At 49.7% G+C, this 22,552-nt stretch overlaps 1 protein-coding gene and 1 non-coding gene across 2 annotated transcripts in view; one reads left to right on the top strand and one right to left on the bottom strand.

Moving 5' to 3' along the window:
* OLFM2 (olfactomedin 2) overlaps positions 1 to 19,712 on the top strand; it is a 55,731-nt gene extending 36,019 nt beyond the window's left edge. Inside the window, exons 2-6 of the mRNA XM_055566596.1 lie at positions 12,650 to 12,799; positions 15,735 to 15,881; positions 16,382 to 16,601; positions 16,931 to 17,037; positions 18,553 to 19,712. Of these exons, the coding sequence (XP_055422571.1) occupies positions 12,650 to 12,799; positions 15,735 to 15,881; positions 16,382 to 16,601; positions 16,931 to 17,037; positions 18,553 to 19,230 (1,302 nt within the window). The 3' untranslated portion in view covers positions 19,231 to 19,712. The remainder of the gene's footprint in view (positions 1 to 12,649; positions 12,800 to 15,734; positions 15,882 to 16,381; positions 16,602 to 16,930; positions 17,038 to 18,552) is intronic.
* Positions 9,222 to 9,356, bottom strand: LOC129642581 (small nucleolar RNA SNORA70). Its single transcript, XR_008709834.1, has one exon. It is a non-coding gene; the product is annotated as a small nucleolar RNA SNORA70 (small nucleolar RNA).
* Positions 19,713 to 22,552: the final 2,840 nt, after the last annotated feature.

The raw sequence follows: 22,552 nt of genomic DNA, 5'->3' as shown, positions 1-22,552 counted from the left end.
TCCCATCTCTGCTGAGAGCATGCAAATATGTATCTCGCCAAACCCTCTCTCTTCCTCACCCCATCTACCTAACTTGGCAGTTTCACGTAGAGGTGGTCAGAGTCCTATGGACTCTGTCTTTATTTTTTATTTTTTTGGCTTTGCCGAGCAGCATGCAGGATCTTGGTTCCCAGACCAGGGATCAAACCTGTGCCCCCTCTAGTGGAAGCTCAGAGTCTCAATCACCGGGCCCCTAGTGAAGTCACAGGCTGTGCCTGTAAAACACAAGAATCTGCCTGTTTTCTGTCTCCATTCCATCAGTCCTGGGGCAAACTCTCACATCAGAATGACTTTGGGGGTAAGCAGCATGTTCAAAGGCCTGGGGTGATAAAGAGCTCAGGAGGTGCTGGGGATCTGAAAGGAAGATGGTAAGACTCAGGAGACTCAAGTGAAAGTCCGTTTCCTCCCAGAGGAGCCTTCTCAAATGGGGTGTTCTTGAGGGCTGGAGACAGAGAAGAACTTGTCCTCTATAGAAGCAAGTTGGTATGAGGACTGGATTGGCCCTTGTATGGTAGCCTGGATGCAGAGCTCTACCCATAAACTCTACTCTTGGGGCTATCCATGGGGATTCGAGGTGATTCCAACAGTCTGGGCCGCACTCCAAGGGAATGGACTGTGTTTGTAAATTTTTGCACAAGACAAGCCCTCTCCACACCTTCCCTGGACCCCAGGGAGGGCAGTCAGTCAAACTCAGAGACCTGTGTCTCTTCTCATCCCAAGAAAGTCTGTTCCATTCTTTATTGGCCCCCATTGGCAATGTAATGGCAGAGCCTAGGATCCAGGAATATGTGTGTGGACTGGGGCCCAGAGGGCACTGGGGGGGTCTTCTGCCATGGCTTGTGTGGCTTCAAGAGGGGAAGAGGTTGTGTGTGCCAGCCTGAGTAGCCTCTCAGGGCGAGATGGGTAATCTGCATTGGAAGGATATGAAAGAATAAATGAATCAGGGGCTTCCCTGGTGGCTCAGTGGTAAAGAATCCACCTGCCAGTATGGGAGATGCAGGTTCGATCCCTGATCTGGGAAGATCCTACATGCCTTGGAGCAAGTAAGTTCTGTGTGCCACAACGACTGAGCCTGTGCTCTAGATCCTGGGAGCCACAACCACTGAAGCCTGCATGCTCTAGAGCCCGTGCTCTGCAAGAAGAGGAGCCGCCATAATGAGGAGCCTGCACACCTCAGACAGAGAGCAGCCCGCACACCTCAGATAGAGAGCAGCCTGCACACCTCAGATAGAGAGCAGCCCCTCCTTGCTGCAACTATAGAAAAGCCCTCACAGCAATGAAGACCCAGCACAGCCAAAAATAAATAAAGAAGATTATATTTACAAAAAAGAATAAATGAATTGGGAATTCCTGCTGGTCCAGTGGTTGAGACTTGGCACTTTCACTGTCAAGGGCCAGGATTCCATCTCTGGTGGGGGAACTAAGATCCTGAAAGCTGAGTGGTACAGCAAAAAAAAAAAAAGTGAATGAATGAATGGATTTACAGCCGCCCCCCTCCCCACATGCCATCCCAGCCCTTCCCTTGGCCGCAGGCTCTCACCAGCCAGGCCCCAGCTGCTCAGACTGAGGGAGATCCTGGTTCTCCATCTCAGCACGGGTGAACTGATGTCTTCTTTAAAGCCTGTCAAGCTTATCACTCAGGGGGGATTTGGCCAATACCGCTAGGTTTGACAGGGGCAGCCTGCTATTATCTCAAGCCCTCCAGAGGGACTCAGGACCCGTCACGGCTGAGACGAGGCAGACAAGCATGTCCCTGATCATTCATCATGGCCCTGCGCCATCCCCAGAGTCAGAGGGGAGCGGCAGCCGCCTCCGTGCCTGCCTCAGCCGATCTGCCGTTTGATCTCAGCCAGTCCCTCCCTGGAAGAGATGGAAACCCATTTGGTGGCGGAGGGGAAATGCATGGTGGGTCTGTGAGGACGTTTGCTCTCTGACTCACCAGCCCATCAGCGTCTAGTTACTCAGTATTGATCATGGCAGGGCCGGGGGATTCAGCAATGACCAAAGCAGACAGAGCTCCCTATCTCCATGATATTTTCTGTCTGAGAACAGAGGTAGGCTTTGAGCCAGTGGTCACACCCAAGAGGTCCCAATGGCCATTGTTTTTTTTTTTTTTAATTGTTATTATTATTTTATTTTGAAAGGATATGATTTTATTTATTTATTTTTTGTTGTGCTGGGTCTTCATTGCTGCTTGGGCAAGCTCTAGTTGCAGCTTCTCACTGCAGTGACTTCTCTTGTTTCGGAGCATAAGAGCTCGAAGGCTTCAGTAGTAGCAGCTCCTTGACTCTAGAGCACAGGCTCAGTAGTTGTGGAGCAGGAGTTTAGTTGCTCCGTGGCATGTGGGATACGATCCCTAATCAGGGACGGAATCTGTGTTTCCCGCATTGGCAGGTGGATTCTTTGCCACTGAGCCACCAGGGAAGCCCCTAATTCCTTTGTTTTTCTTCTTTCCCCCCCATATTTATTTGTTTGGCCTCATTGAGTCTTAATTGCCCTGTGGTATGTGGGATCTTAGTTCCCTAACCAGGGATCGAAACCAAGTTCCCCGCATTGCAAGATGGATTCTTAACCTCTGGACCATGAGGGAAGTTGCCCCCAGTGGCCATTGTGATCAGGGCTTGAAGGAGGACAGGGGAGCTGCAGTGTGGTGATGAGGACTGTGGAGACGGATGGTCATGTTAGAATTTCAATTCATCAAAGGCGAATAATGACAGTCCTGTCTAAGTGCCGTGGTGAGAACTCCATCAGTTAAAGCATGCAGAGTGCTTAGAACAGTGCTTGACATACACTAAGAAGAAATAGAAGTATTAGGGAAAAAAAGGCACAGGATGCCTGAGAGTTGGGTAGGATGGGGAAGGGACAGTGGAGGCTGCTTTTGGAAGAGACATTTATGCCTGAGCCCTAATGGGGAGGGGTTAGCCTAGAGATAGGGCAAGATTAAAAATCGTTTTTTTCTTTTTCAATTTCTTGGCCATGCTGCATGTCATGTGGGTTCTAAGTTCCCTGACCAGTGGTCCAACCCATACCTCCTGCAGTGAAAGCTCAGAGTCCTAACCACTGGAGTGCCAGGGATCTCCCCGGCAAGAGTTCTTTTTTTAAAAAAAATTTAAATTTATTTTTTAATTGAAGGGTAATTGCCTTGCAGAATTGTGTTGGTTTCTGCCAAATATCAACATGAATCAGCCATAGGGTATGATTCCCTCCCTCTTGAACCTCCCACCCACCTCCCTCCCCATCCCACCCCTCTAGGTTGTTACAGAGCTCCAGTTTGAAGCAGGATGTATGGAAAGAGTAACATGGAAACTTACATTACCATATATAAAATAGATAGCCAATAGGAATTTGCTGTATGACTCGGGCAAGAGTTTTGATGGCAGAGGGTCCAGCCAGTGGACGGGTTGTGGGGAAAAAGCGTGATGTGTTCCAGGAAGAGTAAGATGACTGGCAGGGGTCCCCAACCTCCGAGATCTAATGCCTGATGATCTGAGATGGAGCTGATGTAATAATAGAAATAAAGTGCATAGTAAGTGAAGTGCATTTGAATCATCCTGAAACCATCCTTCCCACCCTGCCTGGTCCGTGGAAAAATTGTCTTCCAAGAATCCAAAAAGGTTGGGGACCACTGGCCAGAAGATGGGCCACAGAGAACAGGGTCGTGTGAGCCTTGTTGATTGCCTGTTACTCTGAAGCAGGACTCCTCTCCACCAAATTATGTCAAGGAGATGGTCTGGAACCAGAAGCCAGCCAAGTCACATGGCAAGTAAGATGGAGCAGCATCTCTGTCCCTCTTTGGCAGGACTTGATGCTGTCTCTCTTTCTTTATCTCTCTACCATCTGACTGTCTGTGAGTCTTTCTCATCTTGCATTCTCAGTCCCAAATCAAATGGACTTTCAGTGACTCTTTTTTTTTTGGCTGCACTGGGTCTTTGTTGCTGTAAGAGGGCTTCCTCTAGTTGCGGTGAGCAGGGGCTACTCTCTAGTTGAGATGCTCAGGCTTCCGTTGTGGTAGCTTCTCTTAGTGTGGCACACGGGCTCTAGGCTCTCCGGCTTCAGTAGTTGCAACATTCAGGCTCAGTAGTTGTGGTGCACGGGCTTAGTTGCTCCTAGTCATGTGGGATCTTCCTGCACCAGGGACTGAACCAGTGTCCCCTGCATCGGCAGGTAGATTCCTATCCACTGTACCACCAGAGAAGTCCCCCTGCTTCTTTTTTAGATTTTTTTAAAGTGGGCCATTTTGAAAAAGTCTTTATTGAATTTGTTACAATATTGCTTCTGTTTTATGTTTGTTTGTTTGTTGTTTGGGCCGAGTGACATGTAGGATCTTAGCTCACCGACCAGGAATAGAACCTGCACCCCCTGCTTTGGAAGGCAAAGTCTTAATCACTGGACCACCATGGAAGTCCCAGCACCAATTCTTCCCGATCATCTCAGTTTCATACCTGCATCAAACTCAAACGATTTTGACTTTAGGAAGTCACCAAATTGGCATTAGAGTGTCACGAGGATTATAATAATAGCAAAAGGAAACCCTTCTGTAGCATCACTGTCAATACATGCTGATGACTCTTCTCCTTGCTCACACATGTAGTCTTGACTCATTCAAGCTTCCTGGCAACTCTGTGAGGTAGGTACAGGTATCATGTCCATTTTACAGATGAGGATATGGAGGCTTATAGAGGTGATCCCACTCACACCACAGGGGAGGGGCCAAGCCCTCCATAAACCCAGGCAGTCTGACTCTCAGACCATCTGACCTTTCCACCATCTGAGTAGGGAGAAGGAACGTCCAGAGAAAACGATTCATTTCTACCGTAAGGATGTTGTCTGGAAAGATCCTGGTGACATCACATGGGCTCCTTTTTTGGGGAGGACCGTGGGAGAGAGCCTTGCCTGTTCTTGGTACTAAAAATAGTTAAGTTTTCTCCTGAGCATCTGGCGTGCTTTTGTTTCAGGACACTGGGAGCCGCATAAATGACCAGCTTTCCCTTTTTTGAGTTGGCTGCTAAGGAGCTGGGAGCCAAATTTATGGCCCAACCATATGCTGGTTGTTCAGGTTTTTAAGGGCTGGGTTTTTCTTAGCTTTCCTTCGAGCTCTAGTGTCTCTACTTTTTCTCTTTCTTCCCTTTCTCCCTTGCAAAGACAAAACTTTAAGGGACTGAAAAAAAATCTTCACAAGAACAGTCCGTGTTTATTGTAGAGAACTTTTGCCTCAAGATACATTTAAAGATGGCGATAAAAATCCCTGCTTGTTCTCAATTTTAATGGGTGCATAGTGTTTCCCCCCGGCTTGCCTGGTGGCTCATGGGGTAAAAGAATCTTCCTGCAATGCAGGAGACCCAGGTTTGATCCCTGGGTTGGAAAGATCCCCTGGAGAAGGCAATGGCTACCCACTCTAGCATTCTTGCCTGAAAAATTTCATAGACAGAGAAGCCTGGTGGGCTATAGTCCATGGAGTTGCAAAGAATTGGACACAACTGAGCAACTAACACACACACAGAGTATTCATCCCTGTAGAGTTTTTAGTTTATTTCATTTACTTTTGGTGCACTGGCTCTTCGTTGCTGCATATGGGCCTCCTCTAGCTGTGGTGAGTGGGGGCTACCCTCTAGCTGCAGCGCTCGGGCTTCTCATTGTGGTGGCATCTCTTGTTGCAGAACACAGGCTCGAGGCATGAGGGCTTTGGTAACTGCAGCGCGTGGACTTAGTTGCCCCACAGCATGTGGGATCTTCCCAGACCAGGGATCGAGCCAGTGTCCCCTGCATTGGCCGTGGGATTCTTAACCACTGGACACCAGGGAAGTTCCGCTGTAGAGTTTTTAAATCAGCCTCCCTATTGGCAAAAGGCTGGAGAGGGAAAAAATTCCACTTGTCCAATTTTAGACAGCATTTTAATGAGCATTTTTATAGCCATCGAGTGAGTGCTCGTCCACCCCATTTCCCTGGGCTACATTCTTAGAGTGGGATTGACTGGGTTAAATACAAAATGCAGAAGCCTGAAGGCTTTGGCTCTGGATTGACAGCCTGCCCTCCAGAAATATCTAATTTCTGCTCTCCTCTTTAATTGGAGCTCTCGTGCGTTATTTTACATATCCTTGTAAACCACTTGTGGTCCTCTCCGGAACAAGGCGGGGAACAAATAAATATATGAGCCCCAAGACACTTCTGCTTCCTGATTAAATTATACAGCCTCCATGAAATAATATCTTTGACTCATTAAGAGGCAGCCGCTTGCTCTGTTCCTGTTGGCTGAACCCCTGATAGCCAGCACTTAATGGTTGGCGGCCCCTCCCCCCAGGATTCTGTGGCAATATCTCTGCTCCCAAAAGAACCAGGAATTGTTTTCTGAACCAAGACGTAGGTGATGGAGCTGTAGGCTGAGCTGATGATCCTGGACCTGACAGCTAGAAAAACTTTCCCTGTGTGTCTCGTCCTTAGTCCTGGACTGGTTACCAAGACTGCTGTTTAATTGGGGTAGTAGCTTGGGTGAAAGCATTTGAAAAATTCTGGGCAGAAAAGACAATTTGAGGAAGAGCTAGTTGAACGCCTGGCTTATGCTCTTAGAGCCCATTAGCAAGACTATTAAGCTTGGAACCAATCGCTCAACCGACAGAGTGTCTGGCTTCCTCTAGTACGTTTGCCACATTAGAGATGAGACGGGCTACCAGACCAGAAGTGTCTGTACCAGGAGGGCTCTCACACCTGCTGATACAAACATTTCTGTTAGTGATGTGCTCAGTCGTGTCTGACTCTTTGCAGCCCCATGGACTGTAGCCTGCCAGGCGCCCCTGTCCGTGGAATTTTGCAGGCAAGAATACTGGAGTGGGTTGCCACTACCAACTCCAGAGGATCTTCCTGACCCAGGGATTGAACCCTCGTCTCTTAAGTCTCCTGCATTGGTAGGCGGGTTCTTTATCACTAGTGCCACCTGGGAAGCCCCTTCTGTTAGTTATAGGTGTTCTCTGTTCCTAGGACTATGACCTCCAAGAATTTGTAACTTTGGTTCCAACCTCAACCCAGTCTGGGGAACTGGTATTTAGACACTCAGATGCTGAGCCTTCCAGGACGTTTTAGCAATTTCCCGGGACCTGAACTTGACTGTGTTTTTGAACTGGAACCCCACGGGTGAAACTCAGAATCTCTGCCATGCAGAGATTTGGCAGCCAAACCCCAGGCATTTAATTGAGCTGCTGCAGAGAATACCCCGGCAAGGTACGTCCAACGCAGACAATTACTTTAGGCAAGCCATGAAGGCCTTCTCTCCGTGCCACTTAAATCTTGCTTCTCTTTTACAATTCAATATTTCATATGTTGAGAGAAGATGGCTTGTTTGCTTCAAAGGACACGCTACAGAATGTAAGAAAGGGATGTTAATTATGTTGAACCAGGCTGCTTTGTCTCTGCATAAACGAAAATCTTCAGGGGATTCCGTCCAAATTGCTTGGGAACCAGGGCCAGGGGAGCACAGATGGAGGTGTTTGAACTCACATTCATGATTCTGTTTTTGTTTGTTAAGAACTATATTTGCTATGAAAAAAGGTGAAACTAGTTCTGCGTTCTCAGATCCAAGGGGGAAGGCATTCCTGGGTCACTCTTTTCTTTTAAAATTTTTATTTTATATTGGAGTATAGTTGATTTACAATGTTGTGTAGCTTTCAGGTGTACAGCAAAGTGATTCACTTATACATATACATCCGTGTGCTGTGTGCTTAGTCACTCAGTCGTGTCCAACTCCTTGGGACTCCATGGACTGTAGCTCGCCAGGCTCCTCTGTCCATCGAATTTCCCAGGCAAGAATACTGGAGTGGGGTGCCATATCCTACTCCAGGGGGTCTTCCCGATCCAGGGATCAAATCCCTGTCTCTTATGTCTCCTGCATTGGCAGGCAGATTCTTTACCATTAGCGCCACCTGGGAAGCCCCACGTATACATATAATCTATTCTTTTTCAGATTCTTCTCCGATATAGGTTATTGCAGAATATTGAGTAGATTTCCCTGTGCTATATAGTAGGTCCTTGTTGATTATCTATTTTGTATATAGTAGTGTGTATAGTCCCCACTCCAGTACTCTCGCCTGGAAAATCCCATGGACGGAGGAGCCTGGTGGGCTGCAGTCCATGAGGTTGCTAAGAGTCGGACACGACTGAGCGACTTCACTTTGACTTTTCACTTTCATGCATTGGAGAAGGAAATGGCAACCCACTCCAGTGTTCTTGCCTGGAGAATCCCAGGGACGGGGGAGCCTGGTGCGCTGCCACCTATGGGGTCGCACAGAGTCAGACACAACTGAAGCGACTTAGCAGCAGCAGCAGCAGCAGTGTGTATAGTAGTGTGTGTGTGTTAATCCCAGCCTCCTAATTTATCTCTGCCCTGGGGTTACTCTTCTAACCTTGAGCCATCCTCCTTTTTAAAAAAAATTTTTTTTTGTTTTTTGTTTTAGTTGTTGTTTTATTTATTTACTTACTGCCCATGCAGCATGTGGGATCTTAGTACCCCAACCAGGGATTGAACCCACACACCCTGCACTGGAAGCTCAGAGTCTTAACCCCTCTGGACCACCAGGGAAGTCCCATGGGGCATCCTTCTTGTTTTAGACCAGGTGGGCTTCCCTGGTGGCTCAGATGGTAAAGAATCTGCCTGCAATGCAGGAGTACTAGGTCCAGTCCCTGGACTGGGAAGATCCCCTGGAGGACGGCATGGCAACCCACTCCAGTATTCTTACTTGGAGAATCCCATGGTGGGCTACAGTCCATGGGGTTGCAAAGAGTTGGATATGACTGAAGCAAATTAGCACTCACACATGAGTAAGGAGGGGACAGTGCCCAGGCTCTCATGAGTGCAGAGCCCAGCATTTGTCCAGGGGGCCACAATTAGGGATGTCTTTGGCCCCACAGATCCAGAATGAGCCCCTTTTTGTCACCATGATTTCAAATTTATCCACATTAAACTTAGTAAATCCTTAGCTTGGAGATGTGGATCTTCTGGCAGCCAGGGAACTTGAACTTGGCCCTGCAGAGGGCTTCGGTTACACCTTGTTCTGCAGCTTGGTGCGGGTGGACATTATGACCTGGCCAGTGTGGACCCTGGCTACTGTGCCCTGGGGCTTTCCAAAGGCACTGTGCATACCTGTCTGGAGCCTAGATTGCAGACAGCATGCCGGTCGTAAATGTACACTGGAAAGGACTGTCTCCAAGATCCCTTAGGGCAACCTGTACAGACAACAGGCCATCTACACTGCCGAGGGGGCTGCTGTTTGCAGCCATTGCATGCTGGGCCCCCATGGGGAAAAGAGCTCAGTCAGCTTAATTGACTGCAAACCACCTGGACCATTTCTGCTCGAAAGGGAGGCTGGGAAGGTAAGTGACTTTATTCCTTCATGGGGGAGACATGGACTCTCACAGAGGTGGTGGTTGTTGTTCAGTCGCTCACTCATGTCCAGCTCTTTGCGACCCCATGGACTGCAGCATGCCTGGCTTCCCTGTCCTTCACCATCTCCCAGAGTTTGCTCAAACACATGTCCATTGAGTCAGTGATGCCATCCAGCCATCTCATCCTCTGTCACCCCCTTCTCCTCCTGCCCTCAATCTTTCATCAGTGTCTTTTCCAATGAGCTGGCTCTTCGCATCAGGTGGCCAAAGTACTGGAGATTCAGCTTCAGCATTAGTCCTTCCAGTGAATATTCAGGGTTGATTTCCTTTAGGATTGACTGTCCAATGGACTCTTCAAGATTCTTCTCACAGTACCTCGTACAGTGGGGGTTCCCTCAACCTCCAAAATGTGTATTTTAAGGTGCAAGGAATGACTAATTACAATAGTTTCAGTTGGCATTTTATGGTTTGTTTTTCTTATAAATTAGTGGAGGAGTCAAGCTCATCTGTACAATGATACCACTTGCTCACATTCCAATTAGCTTAAAAAAAAAAAGACTTTATTGAGTGGGAGAGAAAATAGGTGGGCTAATAGCTGGAATCTCTAGGATTGCTCATAATTCATAGTCTGGCTTTTATCTCTGCTACAGCTCATGGAAACAGCCTCTGCTGGGTGATAAGCAGCCGCTGTGCAAATAGTCCATGGTAGTGGGGCTTTGTTTGTCTGTAAAACACTTGGGGTTTTATTAGACTTTCTTTCCTGTCTGTAGGGATGCATTATGAATAGGACTGGAATCTTCTAGTTTCTTCCCATCTCTTCAGTTTCCACCCATCTGCCCTGGTCTCCCATCCTTGACACTCCCAGTCTGTTCTGCCTCCACAGCAGCCAGGGGGCGCCTGTGAACACTTGAGTCTGGTCCTGTCTATCCTGTGATCAGAACCCACCATGGCTCCCACTTCCCTCAGACCAAAAATCAGTGTCCTCCCCATGGCACGTAAGCACTGCACAGGCTGTCCTGTCCCATCCCTGTCCTCATCTGTCCCCTTCCCACTTTTCCCTTGTTCCCTCTGTTTTAGCTATAGCCTTCTCCATGTTTCCCAAACACACCAGGCATGGTCCTGCCTCAGAACCTTTGCACTTGCTGTTCTCTTGGCTTGGACCATCTTTCCCTTGATATCACCAAGGCTTCTCCCTCACTTCCTTCACATCTTTATTCAAATGACACCTTCTCATGAAGGCCTTCTTAGGACCCCTAAAATTACAAGCTTCCTAGGTGACTCAGTGGTAAAGAATCCTCCTGCCAAAGTGGGGGACAGGGGGTTCAATCCCTGGATAGGGAAGATCCCCTGGAGAAGGAAATGGCAAGCCACTCTATCCAGTATTCTTGCCTGGAAAATTCCATGGACAGAGGAGCCTGGTGGGCTATAGTCCATGGGGTTGCAAGAGTCACACGTGACTTAGCAACTAAGCAACAAGAACATTGTCATTAAAATAAAAATATTGGGACTTGTGACTGGCTGGAAGTATGTTCTGGGGAAGCTCAAGGCGGCATGATGTATGCTCCATCCAGTGAGGATTTGATGCTTTTTGAGCAGTGTTTCTCCAGTTCCGCCATATATTGATCAGAATTGGAGGGGTGGGCTGTGCTGTGTGGTGCAGCATGTGGCATCTTAGTTCCCGACCAGAGTTCGAAAGTGAGGCCCTTGCAATGGAAGTGCAAAATCTTAACCACTGGACCACCAGGGATGTCCCATTGGTCAGAATTTGTGTGCCCAAAATGTCTCTTCCTCTCTCCCCTTCTACTGGCTCATTCATTCCTCCAGTTCAGGTTATATGTCCTGTCTCTGGTATACCTCTTCTGAGACTTTCAGCCTAGGGACCCCCCTTGTTATGCTCTGCACTTTCTTTGTAGCATCCACTGCAGCATATCATTCTAGAGGGCTTCCGGGGTGGCTCAGACAGTACAGAATTCACCCGCTATTCAGGAGACCAAGGTTTGATCCCTGGGTTGGGAAGATCCCCTGGAGGAGGGTGTGGCAACCCACTGCCGTTTTCTTGACTGGGAAATCCCATGGACAAAAGAGCCTGGCAGGCTACAATCCATGGGGTGGCAAAGAGCAGATACTACTGAAGCAACTTAGCGTGCATGCACATAGTTCTGGAAGCATCAGTGGGATTCCATACTTGAAGTCTCCCTCCTCCACATCCGTGGGGAGCAATAGATACACTTTCTTCATCTCTCCTCTCTTCCTAGTCCCTCTCACAGACCCATGCCTGGCATACAGTAGGCACTCACTAGATATTTTGTAGTAAGTTTGGGAAATTATGGCTGAGTTCCCGGATGCACATGAGCATTTCAAAGGCTCTGATAAGTCCTGCATTAAAAAAAAAAAACAACCTCATTTCACTCCACATTACACAAACATTTGACCACAGAGCACCCCTTTTCCTCGCATGCCTGATAAGATTGCCAGGGTTCCAAGAAGCCAGGTTTGGGAAACAGCCATAATTGATAATTGAATTATCTAAGTGGCATCATCTAACTTTAAATTTAGTGTAGGAGTCTGAAAATGATGCCTTCCAGGCAAAGACTTGAAGGTCTTGGTGAGGACTGTATCACCCTTTGGCCATTACCTTGCTCGGGCTTCTAGGGAGCAGGAGTTGGGGAAGCTGGAATGACATAGGTGGAGGGTTTTGTTTTTTGTTTTTGTTTTTTTGGTATTTATTTGGCTGTATCGGGTCTTAGTTGCTTTTCATTTTGATATACAGACTGTAGTCATGGCACATAGGCTTAGTTAGTCTGCAGCATGTGGGATCTTAGTTCCCCAACCAGGGATTGAATTTGAAGTCCCTGCATTGTAAAGGCGGATTCTTAACCACGGGACCATCAGGGAAATCCCCTGGTCTATGTTCTAATGGTGGTTATGGAGGCAGTGGTGTGTACGTGTGCAAATATGTGTGAGAGAATGAACTCTCATTTTGTGGAAGGGCTTGTATCCCACTGTTCCTTGCTGTGTTCCTTCACCCCTTGTACCTCAATCTTGTCACCTGTAAAATGAGGCTTTCCCTGAGGAAGGATTTAGATCACACACCCCTGGCACGCAGAGCACATGGTCTGGGACATCCCAAGCATCCAGGGAAGGGCATCTGTCATCTCCCTGGGATCCCCTTTTTCTCCCAGGGGGTGAGGGGGCGAATCCCCCTTGGGGTTCCCGCTCTCTGACCCTGACCTCCCCGCAGACCCTCTTCCAAAGCCCAGAGGAAGGCTGGCAGCTGTACACCTCAGCCCAGGCCCCCGACGGAAAATGCATCTGCACGGCTGTGATCCCTGCGCAAAGCACCTGCTCCCGAGACGGCCGGAGCCGGGAGCTGCGGCAGCTGATGGAGAAGGTAAGCACCGTCCAGGTTCCCCTGTGAAAATCTCTCACTTCCCCACCCTCTCCTCTGCTTCCCACCAGGTCAGCCGGGACTGGATCTAAGCCATGATTATGCAAAGCTGGTGGATAACCTGGCTGCCCTCTGGGCGGGTGATTTAGTCAAAATCTCTCTGCTACTTCTTTGGAGGAGAAGCTGAGCACTGTGTGGGCACAGGGAAGGTGAACTCCAGTGGCAGCATCTGCATCTCTGGTGTGTGAGCTCCAGCCGCACCGTGTACTCAGCCTCAGGACTCAGCTGCTAAGAAGGGTCTCGCCCTCCATCCCAAGATACCTGAAGATTGCTTCCCTTTCTGATTGTGACTGATATAAACTGGTCCCCATTCAATCCAAGGGCTTCCCAGGTGGCTCAGTGGTAAAGAATCCACTTGCCAATGTAGGAGATGCAAGTTCGATCTTTGGTTTGGGGAGATTCCCTGGAAAAGGGAATGGCAACCCACTCCAGTATGCTTGCCTGGAGAATTCGAGGGACAGAGGAGCCTGGCGGGCTACAGTCCATGGGGTCAGAAAGAGTCAGACACGACTTAGTAATTAAACAACAGCAATGCAATCCAAGGATATTTGGGTGCCCTTTACAGGCTGATTGCTATTCTTTGCCACTACCCAGATGAACTGCTTATGAGTCAGTTCTGAAGTCAGTGTTGAAAGGGACTAGCCACCTCCCACCATCCTCCTGTAGAGGAGGAAGCTGAGGACAGAGACCCTTGTCGGCACCAAAGTCTTGTCTGCCTGCGACACCAGAACAGTCCAAGATGACCATGTGGTGTCCCCTGATTGTTTGTTTTTCCTTTCTTTTTAATTTTTTAAGTTATGAAAGTATGATAAAGCATTTATAGGAGACTTGGAAAATACAGAACAAAGTTACATATAGTTCCACTATATATTACAACTTTTTTAAGCAGATAAATTTTTTAGTTGGAGTTTTAATATCAAAGTCTCAAAAATAAATAGAATGAATAGACAAAAAGTAGAAGGATATAGTAGACCTGAAAAGCACTGTGAATCAATTTAACATAATTAAGATTTATACAGGGCTTCCCTGGTGGCTCAGATGGTAAAGGATCTCCTGCAATGCAGGAGACCCAGGTTTGATCCTTGGATTGGGAAGATCCCCTGAAGAAGGCAATATCCAGTATTCTTGCCTGGAGAATCCCATACACTTAGGAGCCTGGTGAGCTACAGGCTCTGGGGTCACAGAAGAGTCAGACACGACTGAATGATTTTCACACACACACACACACACACACACACACACACAAGATTCATACAATTTTCACACAACAGCAAAATACAAATTGTATTCAAGTTCCCGTAGACTGTAAACCAGGAGACACTAAACACATCCAGGGGGTGTCCCCTGATTGTTGACAATGACTCTTAAAATGTTTTGTTACATCCAGGATGGCTATCAGGCTGTTTGTTGGCTTTCTCAGAACTTTCAAGTGTCACATGGACAATGGCTCAGGAATGTCTGCGTATTTCAACAAGCATCCAGCGTTGTCTCTGAGTTCACCTTGACTGGGAGGAGCTCACCTTAGCCAGGTGGAGGTGGGACCTAGGGAGCCCTCGGGCTGATTCAGAGAGGTCAGGGCAAGGGAGGTTTCATTCCATCATTTACCCATATTTACTGAGCAGCTAGTATTTATTGAGAATTCAGCTGTGGACAAACCAAACACTGGGTCTGCCTCTGAGGACCCCACCTGAAGGAGGCAGATGAATAAGAATGTTCCAGGTAGTATTCACAACTGGAAAAAAATAACCACATAAGGGAGAGAGGGTGAGTGGCCCCTTGAGGGAGGGTGACTGGGGAAGGCCACTCTGAGGAGGTGACGCTGGAGCTGAGACATGAAGGATGAAGAGGAGCCAGCTGTGGGAAAATGAGAGGAACAGCGCTCCAGATAGAGGGATCAGCAAGTGCAAAGGCCCAGCAGTCGTGGACAGATGTAAGAGTTGGACTGTAAAGAAAGCTGAGTGCTGAAGAATTGATGATTTTGAACTGTGGTGTTGGAGAAGACTCTTGAGAGTCTCTTGGACTGCAAGGAGGTCAAAACAGTCAATCCTAAAGGAAATCAGTCCTGAATATTCATTGGAAGAACTGATGCTGAAGCTGAAGCTCTAATACTTTGGCCACCTGATGCAAAGAGCCAACTCACGGGAAAAGACCTTGATGCTGGCAAAGATTGAAGGCAGGAGGAGAAGTGGGTGACAGAGGATGAGATGATTGGATGGCATGACCAACTCAATGGACATGAGTTTGAGCAAACTCTGGGAGATACCGGAGGATAGAGGAGCCTGGGGTACTACAGTTCATGGGGCACAAAGACTCAGACACGACTTAGCAACTGAACAACAACAAAGGCCCTGAGAAGGGACCTATGAGAGTGAAGTTGGGCTGGTGGTTGGAGTAGATGAACTTGGAGAGGAGGCAGGCAAAGGGGCAGAACCAGCTTGCAGGGTCTGCAGGAGAAGGTGACTCACTCTTCCTTTTGAAAAACTCCTCTCCAGACTTTCCCAAGGGTCCAGAGGTTAAGACGCTGTGCTCCCACAGTAGGGGGCATGCATTTGCCCCCTGGCTAGGGAACTAAGATCCCACATGCTTCTCAGTATGGACAAAAGAAAAGAAAAAAGAAAAATTCCCTCTGGCTGCTGTGTGGAAACTTGACTGCTGTGAATGAGGGTGGAGGCGAGGAGAGCAGGGAGGCAGGGAGAGGTGGGAGGTGGTGGTGGCCAGACCAGATGGATAGATTGGGCATGCCTTTGGGAGGTTGCTGGTAAGGTCGGGAGGAGAAGGTTGGTTGGGTGTTTAGCCTCTGGCCCCACCAGGTCTTGTCTGCGGCATCCCCGGGGATGAGGACAGGAGTCTGGCTCGCCCTAATCCTCCCACTTCCTAGGTTCAGAACGTCTCCCAGTCCATGGAGGTTCTTGAGTTGCGGACGTACCGGGACCTCCAGTATGTGCGCAGCATGGAGACCCTCATGCGGAGCCTGGATGCGCGGCTCCGGGCAGCTGACGGGTCCCTCTCGGCCAAGAGCTTCCAGGTGCGTCCTTCAGGGTTCAGGTCAGAGGTCAAAGGAAGAACTGGGATTGGTGCCCATTACTTCCAGGAAGGACAGAGGGTTGACTGGGATCTGCGGTCCTAATTGGGCTGAATGTCAAGAGTCAGGTGTGCATCAAAGATAAGGGGTGGGATTGCTGGCACCAACTCTGTGGACATGAGCAAACTCCAGGAGATAGTGAAGGACAGGGAAGCCTGGCATGCTGCAGTCCATGGGGTTGCAGAGAGTTGGACATGACTGAGCAACTGAACAACAGCAATTGGGGTTGGGTGGGAGGGAGGCTCAAGAGGGAGGGGATATGTGTATACATTTGACTGATTCACTTTGTTGTACAGCAGACACCAACACTACATGGTAAAGTGATTATACTCCCATAAAAATAATACCCCCCAAAATGAGTGAAGTTGTGGCTTGAAGGTTGGAGCCAGGTCTGGGTCACTGGTCAGGGGTCGGGATCAGCACAGGTTCCCTCTTGGGGGCAGGAGCTGAAGGACAGGATGACAGAACTGTTGCCTCTGAGCTCGGTCCTGGAGCAGTACAAGGCGGACACACGGACCATCTTGCGCCTGCGAGAGGAGGTGAGGAATCTCTCCGGCAGCCTTGCCACCATCCAGGAAGAGATGGGCGCCTACGGCTACGAGGACCTGCAGCAGCGGGTGATGGCCCTGGAGGCCCGGCTCCACGCCTGCGCCCAAAAGCTGGGTATGCCTTGATGCTTGACCTTGACCCCTGACCTCCACCTCCAACCCCAATACCCTCTGCGTGTTCAGAGCACGGTTTTGACCTCTAACTTCCAAACGTTGATCCTTGACTTTCCTACCCAAGGCCAAAAATAGACTCCCAAAACTGGAAATGGCCCTGACCCTACCCCTCCTCACCCCCAAGCTAACTCCACCTTGGGACCAGATCTCTGGATCTTCCCTCACCCCTGGTCCCAGCGCTTCAGTTTGATCACACCCCCTCAGCCTTGCCCTGTGTCCCTCAGACTCTTCCCATCCTCCACCCTCACTCCCCCTGTTGCTGCCTCCCAGGCTGTGGGAAGCTGACGGGGGTCAGTAACCCCATCACCATTCGGGCCATGGGGTCCCGCTTTGGCTCCTGGATGACGGACACGATGGCCCCCAGCGCGGACAGCCGGGTGAGTGTGCTCACGCCGGGGGTCAGAACTCGGGGGCAGGGAGACATAGCCCGTGGTGCTCCATAGGTGCCCAGTGACTCCACATCAATAATTATCTTGTCCTAGGGTCTCCAGGGCCCTTGACCTGCCCCTGACTGTCTGTCTAGTGACCACCAAGTGACCAAGGACTTTCCAACTCTGTGAATCTGCAAGTCAGCTGACGTCCATTGACGGTATAGAGACTAATGGTTTCTAGCACCACTGACCAGCTCGCAGTGAGCACTGATCTCAGAATAACCACCAGTGACCAGTGCCTTCCCAAGGACTAGGACCTATGAGCACCACTTGATGACCTTTGAACTTCCAGTGACCCCCATGGTCACAATTGCCTGTCACCTCTGGCCCACAGGAACCATCCATTAACTGCTCAGTGACTATCCTAGAGACAGATATTGGTCACTGGGCAGCCACCATCATAGATCGTTCAATTAGTTATGTCTGATTCTTTTGCAATCCCATGGACTGTGGCCCACCAGGCTCCTCTTTCCATGAGATCTTCCAGGCAAGAATACTGGAGTAGGTTGTCATTTTGTTCTCCAGGGGATCTTCCCCACCCAAGGATCGATCCTGCATTGGCATTCTTTACCACTAAGCCATCTGGGAAGTCCATAATAGCCACTTCTCCACCGTGATCATTGACCTCCTGAGGCATCATGGTGGTTTAACCAAGGGGTTAAGAGCCTGGGTTTGAAGGGTATTCCCTGGCTGCCCAGTGGTTAGGACTTGGTGATTTCACTGCAAGGGCCCAATTTTGACCACTGGTCAGGGAACTAAGATCCAGCAAGTCACACAGCGTGGCCGAAACCAAAAAACAACCACCACTACCAACAGCAAAACAAACAAACGAACTTAGGTTTGGGAATCAGACTTGGATTTGTATCGCTCTTCCACCAGTTCTTAGCTAGGGAATCTCGGGCAGGTTCCTTAATGTCGCTGAGCCTGAGTTCCCTTATCTTCAAAATGGTTATAATAATGTCAGCCTTACAGTTTTTAAGATATTTAACCCAATAACCAGCACTGGTAAGAGCACTCGTAATTGCTAATTACCACGGTGACAGTGAGTGATGTTGACGGAGAGGATGATGGTGACATGGCAGTCACCTATCGTTACTGGGATTACCCCAAAGCAGTGGATTCAAGTGACCTCTTGCCACCCCAGGGCAGTCTCATGACTGCTAACCATCCCATATCCAGTGACCAGTCAATTCCTAGGCCTGGCGAGTCTCCAGGGACTGCAGTTTCCCCTGATTCTTGGGGATCAAGCCCTGTCCTCCGAGTGTCTGAGACCAATGGCATTGGCCCAGTGACCCCAGTCACCGGGATGTTGCCTGGTCACGAAGGGTCACCAGACGTCCTGTGATTGAGTAATGACCACTAAGTGACTGTTGACCCCTAATGATTATGTGATTGATGTGTGACTGTCGGGACCCCTGGTCATCGGCAGTGGCCCACCAGTGACCAACAGCTCTCTCGCAGGTCTGGTACATGGATGGCTATTACAAGGGCCGGCGTGTCCTGGAGTTCCGCACCCTGGGAGACTTCATCAAGGGTCAGAACTTTATCCAGCACCTGCTGCCCCAGCCGTGGGCCGGCACCGGCCACGTGGTGTACAACGGCTCCCTGTTCTACAACAAGTACCAGAGCAACGTGGTGGTCAAGTACCACTTCCGCTCTCGTTCCGTGCTGGTGCAGCGGAGCCTCCCCGGGGCCGGCTACAACAACACCTTCCCCTACTCCTGGGGTGGCTTCTCGGACATGGACTTCATGGTGGACGAGAGTGGGCTCTGGGCTGTGTACACCACCAACCAGAATGCGGGCAACATCGTGGTCAGCCGGCTGGACCCGCACACCCTGGAGGTCGTGCGCTCGTGGGACACCGGCTACCCCAAGCGCAGTGCCGGCGAGGCCTTCATGATCTGCGGTGTGCTCTATGTGACCAACTCCCACCTGGCCGGGGCCAAGGTCTACTTCGCCTACTTCACCAACACGTCCAGCTATGAGTACACGGACGTGCCCTTCCACAACCAGTATTCCCACATCTCCATGCTGGATTACAACCCCCGGGAGCGGGCCCTCTACACCTGGAACAACGGCCACCAGGTGCTCTACAACGTCACCCTCTTCCATGTCATCAGCACCGCCGGGGACCCCTAGGGGCTGCCGTCGCCCGCGCTGCCACACGAGGGCCACGGGGGCCCTTTCCACTCCGCTGTGTCCCTCCGAGTTTATCTGTCTCTGTCCTGCCCTCTCTTTCCCTCCCTCTCTTCCTCCCGGTACTGTTTTTTCTCTCTCCACCTTTGCGCCCAGCTTTCATTCTCTGCCTCTGTATTTCTGTTGGTGCGTTTTCTCTGTATTGTCTCTTCTTTATGATCTGATTTTGATACATCTTTTTTTTTTCTGATGCCTCTGTCTCTTTCATTTGATCTGACTCTCCAGGTCTCTTTCTCTCTCTCTGCTTATCGTCTCTCTCTCTCTTCCCTCCCTCCCTTCCCTTTTTGCATCCCACCCAGACCCTCTTCTCCTCTCCCCACATCCCTTCGTCCCAACCCAAGGAGTTGAGTGCATGGATCTGTTTCTTTTTTTCTTTTTTTAATTTACACTTTTTCTTTCCGGGTTGCCGGAATAAACGGGATCTTTGACATTTGATGCTTTAATTGCTCTGTGTGTCTAGAAGAGGCAGAGGAGGTGAGGTGGAGGGTGAGCCTGGAGGCCCATCCCAGCTGGGTTCCCTTGTCCGAGGACACGAGCTTTGTGAATAGGGGCAGGTAAGCACAAGTCCGGGGCTTCCCAGGGGGTGCTAGTGGTAAAGAACCTGCCTGCCAAGGCAGGGGACTTAAGAGACACAGGTTTGATCCCTGGGTCTGGAAGATCCCCTGGAGGAGGGCATGGCAACTCACTCCAATAGTCTTGCCTAGAGAATCCCATGGACAGAGGAGCCTGGCGGGCGCTACAGTGCACAGAGTTGAAAAGAGTTGGACATGACTGATGGGACTTGGCATGCATGCACGCACAAGCCCAGCCTGAGGGTGGGGGTGAAGGGGGGTTGGGGGTAGAGGGTGGGGTGGGAGGGATGAGGGCAGGGATCATGGTAGGGTGAGCCCTTTGGGAAGCCAGGCGAGGAGACCCAATCCAAAGCTGTTTCCGTTGATCCAAACACCAGGATCCAAACAACCGCAAATTCTATCATGACACTGAAGACTGGCCGCAAGTGAATATTGTCAGTTTTTTTTTTTAAGACATTTTTTGATGTGGACCATTTTAAAAGTCTTTATTGAATTTGTTACAAGTGTTGCTTCTCTGTTTTTGGGTTTTGGCCAGGAGGTATGTGGGATCTTAGCTGCCCGACCCGACCAGGGATCAAACCTGCCCTCCTGAACTGGAAGGTAAAGTCTTAATCGCTGGATTACGAGGGAAACCCCATTGCCAGGTTTTTTTTTTTTTTTTTTTTTTCACTCACTGATCACACTGGTGCATCACTGGTGACCATCTGGCAACTTTTAACATATTTTTTTTTTTTAACAGTTTGGCTGCTTTTAAGAATATAGGTATGATGGGACTTCCCTGGTGGTCCAGTGGTTAAAACTCCACTCTTTCCACTGCAGGGGCTGTGGGTTCGATCCCTGGTCATCTGGTCGGGGAACTAGGATCTCTCATGCCTCGTGGTGTGGCCAAAAGAGAATATCAAACCAGGTAATCCTAAAGGAAATCAACTCTGAATATTCATTGGAAGGACTGTTGCTGAAGCAGAAGCTCTGAAGACCGACTCATTGGAAAAGAACCTGGTGCTGGGAAGGATTGAAGGCAAAAGGAGAAAGGGGCGGAGCAGGGGATGAGATGGTTAGGTGGCATCACCGACTCGATGGACATGAGTTTGAGTAAACTCCAGGAGATAGTGGAGGACAGGGCAGCCTGGCGTGCTGCAGTCCACGGGGCTGCAGAGTCAGACATGACTGAGTGACTGAACACCAACACCACCGCGAGAGAGTGGGACACAGCATTTTCCCTTTTTCTTGTTTTGGCTTTGTAATTTCAAAGCCATTTTGTGTAACTTGCACCAGTTCTGAGTGCGCTAGTAACAAAAAGGTAGCAACTGTCTGAAAGTGCGGGGGTGGGGGTGGGGGTTCTTCCACTGGACATACCCACACCTGATGCCCTGGCTTGGGCAGGGATAGTTCTCAACGGGGACTGACGTGGAGATTGGGGCTCCTGGAGGGAAAGAAATGGGCAAAGTGAGCAAGTCTCAAAGACAGGAAGGGTGTGTTGAACAAGTCGGGAAGAAATTGAAGAAGTCAGCAGAGTCCAGGTCCTCAGAAGCCTTGTTGATGTGACTGAGGTGGGGTGGAAGGGGGTCACAGAATGGGAAGGACACAATGAAGGCTTTATTTTAGCCAGATCCTTGGTGGCCTGGGCGACAGACAGCAAGGTGAGGGGGAAGGACAGTCACCTCTGGAGCTGTGGCCAGGAACAAAGATAGTGCACCCCGTACCCCCACCTTCGCCCTAACGCATGGCCCCCACCCCACTGAAATCTCTAGCAGAAACATCATGCAAACAACCCCACCCACCCAGGCTCCCCTTCCCTCCAACCCCACCGCCCCCTGCTGAGGCCACAGAGGTGGCCAAACCTGCTCCTGTGGGAGGAACCCTCCCTCCCTGTCTCCCCATCTCTAATTAATGGCCTCTTGATTAAATCATCTCTGCTCTGTGCTGGCATCTCCCGGAATGCGGGACACTGGGGCTGTATTGCCAGTGAAACCAATGAATAATAAATGTGACTGCCTGATGCATGCATTTAAAACCAATTTTTAAAGAAATCGTCAAGAAAAGCAATTAATTTCCATTTAAATTAGCAAGTTTGACATGAAAAGAAGCGATTCCTGGATAAGCACTTTGAGAGGCACTTTGCTCTGCACCTGCTTAAAACACACACACACACACACACACACACACACCAAAAACACTCACCTTAGAACATCTGTACCCCATCCCTCCCATCATATTGGGCATCAGTGCCCACAGGTCCCTGGCATTAGAATGGCGCCTTCTCTCATACACACAACACAGGGGCAGGCCCCGCCCTCCAATACTTTTGCATTGGTGGCTTTTGTTCCAACAACCCTGAATATTCATTGGAAGGACTGATGCTGAAGCTGAAGCTCCAGTACTTTGGCCATCTGATGTGAAGAGCCAGCTCACAGGAAAAGACCTTGATGCTGGGAAAGATGGAGAGCAAGAGGAAAAGGGGGCCAGAGGATGAGATGGGTGGACATGAGTTGGAGCAAACTCCAGGAGACAGTGGAGGACAGAGAAGCCTGGCGCGCTGTGGTCCATGGGGTCGCCAAGAGTTGGACACAACTGAGCGACTGAACAACAAAATATGGGCAGGAGAAATAACCCCCCCATTCCTTGACCCTGGCCTGGGTCACATGTCATCCGCCTGTGTCCAAGTTGCCTGCTGATCCCAACTTCCCCTATGA

Source organism: Bubalus kerabau, chromosome 1 (genome assembly GCF_029407905.1).
Source record: "Bubalus kerabau isolate K-KA32 ecotype Philippines breed swamp buffalo chromosome 1, PCC_UOA_SB_1v2, whole genome shotgun sequence".
In the NCBI taxonomy this organism is placed as follows: Eukaryota; Metazoa; Chordata; class Mammalia; order Artiodactyla; family Bovidae; genus Bubalus; species Bubalus kerabau.
The sequence above is the reverse complement of the archived record's forward strand: the minus strand, read 5'-3'. Positions and strand labels throughout refer to the sequence as shown.